This window comes from Hippocampus zosterae, chromosome 2 (genome assembly GCF_025434085.1).
Source record: "Hippocampus zosterae strain Florida chromosome 2, ASM2543408v3, whole genome shotgun sequence".
In the NCBI taxonomy this organism is placed as follows: Eukaryota; Metazoa; Chordata; class Actinopteri; order Syngnathiformes; family Syngnathidae; genus Hippocampus; species Hippocampus zosterae.
Genome location: NC_067452.1, coordinates 20,332,015 through 20,341,879, shown reverse-complemented (window position 1 = coordinate 20,341,879; position 9,865 = coordinate 20,332,015). Strand labels below are relative to the sequence as shown.

Below are 9,865 nucleotides of genomic sequence, written 5' to 3'. Positions count from 1 at the left end.
AGACAAAACATTTACACCGTCATTGAGCGCAACTGATCCCACTGCCCGCACACAAGTACGGCGCGTGTACTGTACCATTACACTATCAGCTACTCTACAAATAAAATGCAAACAACTATTGAAATAAACGCTGAAATGTATTTGATGAAAATAGTTTGGCAAGTTATTTAATTTTGGCACTCCTGTGGTCCTCCATAGAGTACTTCAAGCGGAGTTTTCTTTCCACGCGTGTGTGGTGTCAAAAGTGTGCACAGGAGGCGCTCTCAAGAAACGGCAGGATTTATTTGACGAGAAAGATGACGTCATCACGCCCGCATCCTAGCAACAAAAGAGAAGGCACAGCAAAGCGGAAGGAAGCTAATTGCTAAGTGACTCGGTCGCAATGTAAACAAACATGTTACTCGTTTTGATATTGTGCTGTTTTAAAACCTGACTCTCGGTTCAGGGTGAAGCCAAATCTTACTCAGAAGGTAACTGACGTGTGTCGAGACTAAGAGGAGTTCAACAAGCTGCGGTTATCGCCAGCTCGAAGCGCTAGCGTTAGCTTCAGATAACGGGTTTCGGATTTTTTGGGCTATGTATTCAACGTCGCCGAGGTTACCAGTGGAAATGATGCTAAGCATTTAAATGGCTATTAAAGACTTTTCATAATGTAGTTAGGGTAACGGTCGCCACTCAACGCGACTGAAAAGGGACTCCTGCGGTTCGATGACCACTTGACTGCAGACGCCTGCACTTGGCCTGACATGTTCAGCCTCATGGCGAATTGTTGTACCTGGCTGAAACGCTGGCGAGAGCCGGCAAGGTAAGTTAAATTTTACTTTAAAATATTCACAATTCAAGAAAATCGTTTTTGTTTGCTCAAGCGATTTGGACATCAGCTTTGATTTGCAGTTGTGTCAACTCTGTAGCCCTTGAAAATGGGCCATGTTAAATTAAATTGTTAAATCAATTTTTTATTCCATTCATAAACATTGCCGTGGCGCCAGACTTAACCATGTTAAAAAGTCGTCTCACAAAGTAACATCTTTATGAGACAGGGTTATGGTATGCATCAGAGAACTGTTATCGTTGTCAAAGCCTCATCATAATACATACCGCAATTGCCCCCTGTTGTTGTATGTGAAACATCAAATCGAAACTTTGTTTTTAATGTTATAATTACCAAATTTGCAGCAATGCCAACATGGAAAAAAGAATAGAAACCAACAAAATGTTGGATGGAACTCACTGGCAAGAGGTGCAATTTTTTTAAGGATAGTAACACCCCCAAAATTAGACGCATCTCACAGGACAGCCGTTTTTCACACAACCCCCGCGGACTACTTTTGTGGCCCTTTGGAGGCTACTTGGTGTTCAAAGGCACCGTCTTTGTGATCTCTGTCATACACTGACAGGCACTGTTAAAAACATCCAACATGCTAGCTCATAATACAAGACAGAAAAGAAATTCGGCATACAGACTAAGGACAAAAAATGACACATATAATCATAGAATTTTAGTGAAGGAATTCATGTGTTCTAGACCTGCACCATTTGTAAAGTTCCCTGTATTTTTCTTTATTTCTTCGATATCTCATTTTCTATCTGCGCCTCTTTTAAACAGTGCCACCTAAGGCTCAGTTTGGTATGCTGCATAACTAAAATGCCTTTATTATAGGCTTTAAGTGTGGTGAGACTGCAAGAAAAACATGCAGTTGTTTGTTAAATGTCCATAATGACAAGATGTTGGTCTAAAAAGTGTTGCATTTGAATGAAATGCGTGCCGTGGTCGAGAAAAGGTGTTTTTGAACAATATTTGGTTAAAATAAATCATATTTTCATTGCCCTTCTCAATTGTTTTATCAGCAAATATTCAAATGTAAGAAGAAGAAGAAGAAGAAAACCTTTATTAGTCTCACAATGGAGAAATTCCCAAATCACAGCAGCAAAGTTATGAAAGTAAGAAGTAGAACAACAAAATATAGGAGCTGCTGGAAAGGCAGCCACTCTCGCGGCGCCATTTTGAAGTCAAAATAACAGAAATAACACAAGACAACACATAGGTGCATCATTTGCTAAAATACATGTCATTATGGTTGTTTTGGACCAGAGAGACACATAGTGTGTTCCATAAGCTTCCCTTAGTGGTACACTTAAGAATCACTGAATTAAATGCAAATAAGCTAAAATAGATTTAATGCTTGACATCTACAGCTACACATGTTAGAATGGACGAAAATGTCTTTGCAACAATCGATGCCAAGTAAATGAAGGGAGGTACAAATGCAAGTACAGTAACAGTTAACATTGTTTTTAACTTTTAAGGACAACACCTGCCTATTGATCTTTAAAGCCCCCATCTCACTGAGCGGTGAACAATTGTGACTCTTTTCAAAGGCAGCGAATGTTGCATTCACGTCAGAGTTCGTCAGGGTTTGTTCAAGGTCGCAAATGTTCGCCAAACAGTCGCTGGATGTTCACCTGAATGTTCCTTTGCAACAAGAAAAAATGTCGACCGAATGTAATGCAAACGTTTCACTAACATTTATGACCTGCACCGAAACTTGACGAACTCTACTGACAACACAACATTCACGGTTTGCCGCTGACTAGGATTGAGAATGGTTTGTTTTCAAACATTCAGGTACAACTTCTATGTGACACATTTTTAATTATTAATTTCTGGATTTAAAAAATAATATATTTTACTGTACTGTGTGTTTTGCATGTTAAAAATGTATTCCCCATGAAAAAAAACACATACAGTAATAGACAATCATCACGTAAGGAAAAAGGCACAACCCACGTGGTACATGTGAGTCATCTGAGTCTGTGGATTTAGTCAGAAATCCCGCTCTAATCCCACAGCCAGGTCTGTTCTCTCTCCTTTGATACATTACTGCGAGGGGTTTGCAACCTAGAACGTGAAGGGTTGCGTGGTCGCGGGTAGTGAGCGCTCATTATAGCTTTCCGTGGATTTACATGATGAAGTTGCTCTGATGAGGGCCAACTGGCGCTTAGATGGATTAAGTGCTTGATGTCCTTTCAACTCAAGTGTCAAAGTTAAGTATGAAGAAAGGAAACATGAGGGTATGCGCTTACTGTCACCTTGGAAACATCCTTGCAATTCTTTTGTTGGTTATACAGTACCGGTAAATGTCTACTGTTAGTCTTTGTCACTTGGTGAATACATTAGCATGCTGGAGCGACAAACTGCATATTCATTCAGCATTAAAAGGTTAATGGTGCAGAGTGGGGCCTTGAGATGTGAATGTAATTCATTCCGTGACCATTGCTCATAACTTAAAACATGCATCTCTCAAATCATCTTTCTTCTTTGAAATGAATGAAGTTGCCAATAATTATACATAAAGAAACATAGCATTTCTGTGCTTTATTTCAAAACAAATGAGAGAAATAACATCATAAAATTGAAAAAAAAACACATTTGTACATCATGATTTCATGCAGCAATCTAATTCATTGCACCCTTCTGTTGTGCCAGTCTTGGCCACCGGGAGGCAGTATAAGACAGTCATATAGACCAAAACCAAGAAGAATAGTAGTTCTTCCTCAACAATTACTGTGCTACTTTAAGTGCCTTAGTAATATGTAAAACGTGTGGGTTTTGATTGTTTTTTTAATAAGGGGGAGAAAATAAGGAATAGATGCCGTCAAGTATTGTCACATTATCTGTACATGTGTTGTTCCACCGTTTGTGTAAATAAAAGAAAATCTATTTTTTTCTAAAACCGCAACTAATTGGGCCATTCAACATTTTTTTTTTAGGATTAAGATAAGCAGCATTTCCGAAGACAAAGATATGTGGTTATTTTAAATGCGCAACCTCTAATTCTCTTAGTTTTATTTCTAGCTTGACAGTCAACCTGAACTGGGAGTGGCATTAAATAGTTCAAAGGCACTTAAACTGCGTCTATTAGGTGAGGTCAACGGAGTTCACTGGCACCATCCAGTGTCCGTATCTCTACTTTCCACTTGTGAGTAAAAGTGAAAAAAATTGGCCAAATGGTGGCTTGTATCCTGAAAAACTCGGAAGGCGGGTCACTTGTGTCTCATGGCAACGCTCTATTCAAGGAAGACATTTCATTGAATAGATGGATGACAATAACTGGCTCACACAATCCACTCACTAATTTGACTTTTTTAAAATAACTGGCTTATCTGTGTCTTCAAATGTGACAGTTGGCTTTCTCTCGCTGATAAGTTGGAATAAGCGTATTAATGCTTATTTCCTCTCCAACAGAAAAGTGACTCTAGTGATGGTGGGACTGGATAACGCGGGGAAGACTGCCACAGTACGAGGAATCCAAGGAGGTGTGGACCTGGTTTCGAAGTGTGTTCTTTTTACAGATTGTTTTTTCTCACTTTTGACTGCTTTTCAGAGAATCCCCAGGATGTTGCTCCAACTGTGGGTTTTTCCAAGGTTGACCTGAAGCAGGGAAAATTTGAGGTCACCATCTTCGATCTGGGGGGTGGGAAGAGGATCCGCGGGATATGGAAGAATTACTACTCGGAGTCGCACGGTGTGGTGTTTGTGGTGGACTCCAGCGATGTGCAGCGGATTCAGGAGACGCGGGAGACCATGGCGGAGGTTCTACAGCACCCGCGCATCGCTGGGAAGCCTGTGCTTGTGTGAGTGGATGAAAGTGAATTCAAAATCTTCCGAACTTGTATGTAAGCTGAGGTAGAGGTGCGTGCAAGACGGGCTTCAATATTACATGTTTTGAAACATAACATAACAATACAATACAATACAATACAATACAATACAATACAATACAATACAATACAATACATGCTGATTTATATAGCACACTTTCACAACAGCGGCAGTAACGTCACCTTCCTAAAATAATGGCCTCAGCCCTTGTTTTCAGGCTAAAAAAGTAGTTGCAGTTAAAAAAAATAATAAAGTCAATGATTTGAACCTCTTGTTCCTTTGAGTTTTGGCAGCGACATGCAAGTTTTTCCGATCCAGTGCCCACCCAGTTTCTGTATTGCAATACCTCCATTGCAGTTGAAAATGTCGCTCAACTGCTCAATGCTTGTCAAATAACCATTTTCATGGTGTCGGAGGTTTTAGAGTCTGAGGAGGCTATAAATTAGGCAGTGATGGCTGCTTCCTCCTTTCGTGACGCGGGAAAACACCTGTTCTTCAATTTAGTTCTTGTCTCTTGCTTCCAGACTTGCCAACAAACAGGATCAGGAAGGAGCACTGGCCGAAGCAGACATCATTGAGAACCTGTCACTAGAGAAGCTTGTGAATGAGAACAAGTGTCTCTGTCAGATCGTAAGTGCTTCTGCACCTGTTGTGAAATGGCTGCTGAGTGACATGAGCTCTGCCGGTTATAGAACTCACAACTTCCCCTGTGCTCTTGTTGGGCATCCTCCCCCATTTCATTGCGGCTGTGCTCATGAAATACTTTCTAATCCTTTTCTAGGAGCCATGCTCTGCGGTTCTGGGTTACGGCAAAAAGGTTGACAAATCCATCAAAAGAGGTTTGGGCTGGCTGCTCAACAACATTGCCAAAGATTTTGAGGCCATTACTGAGCGTGTGCAGAAAGACACAGCGGAGCAGCGTGCTCAGGAAGAGCAGGATAAGAAAGAAAGAGCAGAACGAGTCCGGCGGATAAGAGAAGAGAGGTGAGCAGGCAGCTATGGCGAGATGCATCGTGTATCCTGGACTCTTACCCTGAGCAAGAATCGATGACAATATCTGTCCTTGTTCTCTGCAACCACAGTGTAATTAATTTTTTTCCTCATCACTTTGAGGATAAACACATTTGACCTGAGCGTATTATTTTGTACAGTAACCTTCCCAAGAAGATGGATGTATGAAGATGCCAATAGGTTAATACATTTTTTTTTCTTCTAGAGAGCGGCAGGAGAGGGAAGAGGCAGAACGGGAGGGCAAGCGGGTCTGCAAAGAGGAACCTGATGAAGAAAACATGGCCAACCCCTTCCAGCCGATTGTAAATGTCGTCACCGAGGTGTGAAAAGACTCCCCAACATAAAAACGAGGCGCCGTGTGATTGCGAGGGTGACCAGTTTCTCTTGCATCATCAATATAATTCAGAGTGAGGATAAAGCAGACGAGAGAAGGCAACAAGAGCTGGGGGACTGTACGATCAACAATCTGAAGGCAGGCGGCGATTATGAGGAGGAGACCCCTGAGGAGACGGACAATGCCAGACACACTCTGGATAATTCCAGCTCAAGTACCGGTAAGTGCATTTGTACCTCATGCAGCCTTTCTAAAAGGTTGGAGGTTCTATCCATGGCTTTCTCTGAGTGTACCTTTCAATGACGTTACAATTGAATGGTGGAAAATGACATGGAGGCAGTGTGCACTTTGAAACGACTTTTGCCAAAGCAACAAGTGCCACTTAATGGGAACAGTCCTTGAACAGCAGAGAGAGCCCTGTAGAAATGGTAAAACAAACAAGTTTTTTTTTAATGGTGGTGACTCTCCCCGTCATTGTCCTCATCATTTCAAATGTATCGCACCACGTTTTGTCATAGGCACGGCCACTGAGCAAAGCAAGAAGAAGGTGAGAAAATTGTATCTGAAGCGGAAGCACCGCGTGGACCCACTGAATACGGAGGAGGGGCAAACGGAGAGGGTCACCCCTCCGCCCCTTCCAGGTTTGTCGTTTCCACTTCACACTTTCTCTTCTCAACTTGATTTGCATTAATGATATTTAAATTGTTTTTGTTTTTCATTTCTTGATATAAAACTGAGGAAGGAGCAAGTCGCCACTGTTGCATTTTGAGACTGTTAGCTCATTAGTTGTTCATCCTTCTGATACCCTGTGTGCGGTGGTGCCTTGAGAGTCAAGTTTATTTCTTTCAACGACCATCCTTGTACTTCAAAACGGTCTTATCTCAAATTACCCAATTGAAATGGATGGAAATGCTATGAATCAGTTTCTAGCCTCCCATACAACAACAGATTTTTAAACATTTTATTTTTTAATAAGACAAATACCAGTCTCTAATATCACACTGTAAAAACAATCAAATACAAGGTAAGGCATTATTAAATGAGCTTAAAGTGAATAATATTTCATATTTGGCTGAGCATCAGCTCATATTTCTAAAAAGTCAGAAGTCTTGTCCCTCATATCTCAAAGCGCCACAGTAATGTACAATATGCATGTATGTGTGTGTCTTGCGATGTAATGTGTCAGTGTTTCACCAACCTTTATTGAGCCAAAGGATATACTCTACATTAAAATCTCACTGCACACCACCAAGCAAAAATGTCACAAAAAGTATAGATCGAGTACACACTATGCTGAAGTAATGATGTTCTCTTCTTTGTTTATTACTTGCTCTATGCGTTATCTGAGCCTATTTATTACACACAAAGCTCGTCGGTTTCTCCAGATACTCTGATTTCCTCCCACTTTCCAAAAATATGCATGACAGGCTGATTGAACACTCCAAATTGTCCCGAGGTGTGAGTGTGAGCGCGGATGGTTGTTCGTCTCCATGTGTGCTGCGATTAGATGGCAACCGGTTCATGGTGTCCCCCGCCTACTGCCCCAAGACAGCTGGGATAGGCTCCAGCATGCCCCGCGACCCTTGTGAGGATAAAGCGGTTCAGAAAATGGAAATGGACAAAGCTAGACAGTTGTATGAATAGCAACAAATTTACACACCGATTAATTGTGCCGTCCGCCATCTAGTGGACAAGCGTTGAAGTGTTCTGTCTGTGGCTATAAATTGCTGGCACAGGTAGGACTGCGAAGGTATTATTTGTGGTGTATAAATAATAATTTTCAGGCTAATTAAGAACGTCGACCACAGAACAGTAATGTACAGCAGCGCAGCGGTTGGGAATCACACCTGAAGGTACATAATTCTCCCCGAATCGTTCAATGTTTTACTGCCTTTTTTTCTATTGTAGTTGGATGGGCGTCTCCTAAAGTTTCTAGGCTGCCCAAATTAGAGCCTCTCTGGGACTCAAAAGCCTCTGGTAAAAACAGCCACGTCGAGAATCTAATTCATGCCTTCATTTCATTCTTTAACAACTTCCGTCTACTCTCATGCATGCAAACAATGAATGCGTTTTCATTCACCGATGCCAAGAAGTGTTTACTCCTCAGAGTAATAATTGGAGGGCTGCTGTTGTCATTATAGGCAACATCTCAGTACGTTACTGCAGAGGAAACACTGAAGCTGTGCTTAAACTCTTATGTCACTGACCTTAGATAACGTTGAGCTTGATCGTCTCCAATGACTTGTTGGGCTTTACATCCATCCATCCATGCATCCATCTCCATATAGCATTTTCTTGTCCCTTTTATCCCATTCTGTGTTTCTTTTGAATGATGCATGGATTAATTTCAGGATGAACCGGCTTTGTAATAACTTAGCCAAACTTTCTCTTCCACTCCACAGAGTTTTACAAGAAGCCACTTGCACCTGTCGCAAATAAGCCGCAGCCTAACAGTGACACACACAATGTCGTTTTTTAATCTCTTACTGATTGCTATCCCCCGCCCCTCCGAAATCACGGCTCTCCCCTTTTGCTTTCTGTCCCAAGCAAGCGCAGTGTAAACAACACTCTGCAGCAGTTTGATGCATGTCTGGGAAAGAGCTGCCCGGGAGGATGGAAGTGCGACATAAAAGAGAAAGGAGCAACCCGGAGACGGATGCTCTGTTCAGCCGCCATAAAACTGGGCTTTCACAGACTAACAACAAAATGAACACGTTTACAATACGCTTGTTTAGTCATGTACCATATATTTTTACTATGTTATTAAACAAAATGAATACCGCTGCATTCCTGTTGCATCATTGTTTTGGGACTTTTACAGTGTTCAAGAAAAAAAATGCTCAAAACTCGCAAACAAAATTAGTTAAACATTGACTGAAAGTTAATGAAAATAATGGCCAAGCCGAATTTCGACGTTCCAAAGTTGGGATATTGTGTTAAACAGAAATAAAAACAAAATGTCGTGATTTGTAAATCATGTTCAAACTATATTCAAGTGAATACACGACAAAGACATGTCGTGTTCAAACTGGTTACCTTTATTGTTTTTAATCAAATAATCATTAACTTTGAATTTTATGGCTGCAACATGTGTTCCCAAAAAGCTGGGAGAGGTGGCAAAAAAGACTGAGAAAGTCGAGGAATGCTCATCAAACCCCTGTTTGGCACATCCCACAGGTGAGCAGGCTAACTGAGAACAGGTGTGTCCGAGTTTAGACAGATAATCAAACCTCAGCCCAGGCAGCCTCGTTGAGTGTCAGAAGGAGGGACACGGACATGACAACATGGACACTCCTGCATAACTTGATGGACCCAGTCGGTAATCATTTGCTCCTAAAAGTATCTCTACCTGACTTCATATCAATACCTTTGCTGTTATTGGGGCTTAAAAGCGTTGTCCGTAGGGCCAGTATCGATCTGAGACTGCATGCTTGACGCCGGCTCACGTTAGCCTCTCCTTACTGGTGCAGTGTTAAAACGTCAGATGATATTGAGCTGGCAGTCGGGGAATCATTCAGATCATTGACTTGGTTTCCGGAACGTGTTTCGGCATAGATTGCACAAACCCCTGCAGGTAGGATGCTTTTTACATAGAATTTCCAAGGTGCAGTATAGAGCCACGAGAGAAGAGCTATTATGTACGAGACTGAAAATGTCACTCATCACGTCGACAAAACATACATTAGAATGTATTGACTGTAGATTTGGAAACGGCTCCACTGGGGACTGTAATATGCGTTTCAACCATTGCCAAAGGTTTGAAAAGACTTGAAGCACAGGTACTATGATGAACAAATACAACACAGAATGCAAACATTCGCATATGTGCGATTTGTTTCGAATTGGTCGAAGTAAGC

The 9,865-nt window shown here is 41.5% G+C and overlaps 1 protein-coding gene across 5 annotated transcripts; it reads left to right on the top strand.

Moving 5' to 3' along the window:
• The first annotated feature begins 294 nt into the window (after nucleotides 1-294).
• Nucleotides 295-8,793, top strand: arl13b (ADP-ribosylation factor-like 13b). Of its 5 annotated transcripts, none has more exons than XM_052056958.1 (10): nucleotides 295-805; nucleotides 4,247-4,317; nucleotides 4,386-4,635; nucleotides 5,188-5,293; nucleotides 5,445-5,647; nucleotides 5,880-5,994; nucleotides 6,081-6,222; nucleotides 6,527-6,649; nucleotides 7,917-7,985; nucleotides 8,411-8,793. In XM_052056958.1, the coding sequence occupies exons 1-10, from the start codon at nucleotides 747-749 to the stop codon at nucleotides 8,485-8,487; spliced, it is 1,215 nt and encodes a 404-aa protein (XP_051912918.1). In that variant the 5' UTR covers nucleotides 295-746; the 3' UTR covers nucleotides 8,488-8,793. The 5 variants fall into 5 exon arrangements, with proteins under 5 accessions (XP_051912918.1, XP_051912919.1, XP_051912916.1 ...); XM_052056959.1 differs by having other exon boundaries at nucleotides 296-805; nucleotides 6,081-6,228; nucleotides 8,556-8,793; XM_052056956.1 differs by having other exon boundaries at nucleotides 296-805; nucleotides 6,081-6,228.
• Nucleotides 8,794-9,865: the final 1,072 nt, after the last annotated feature.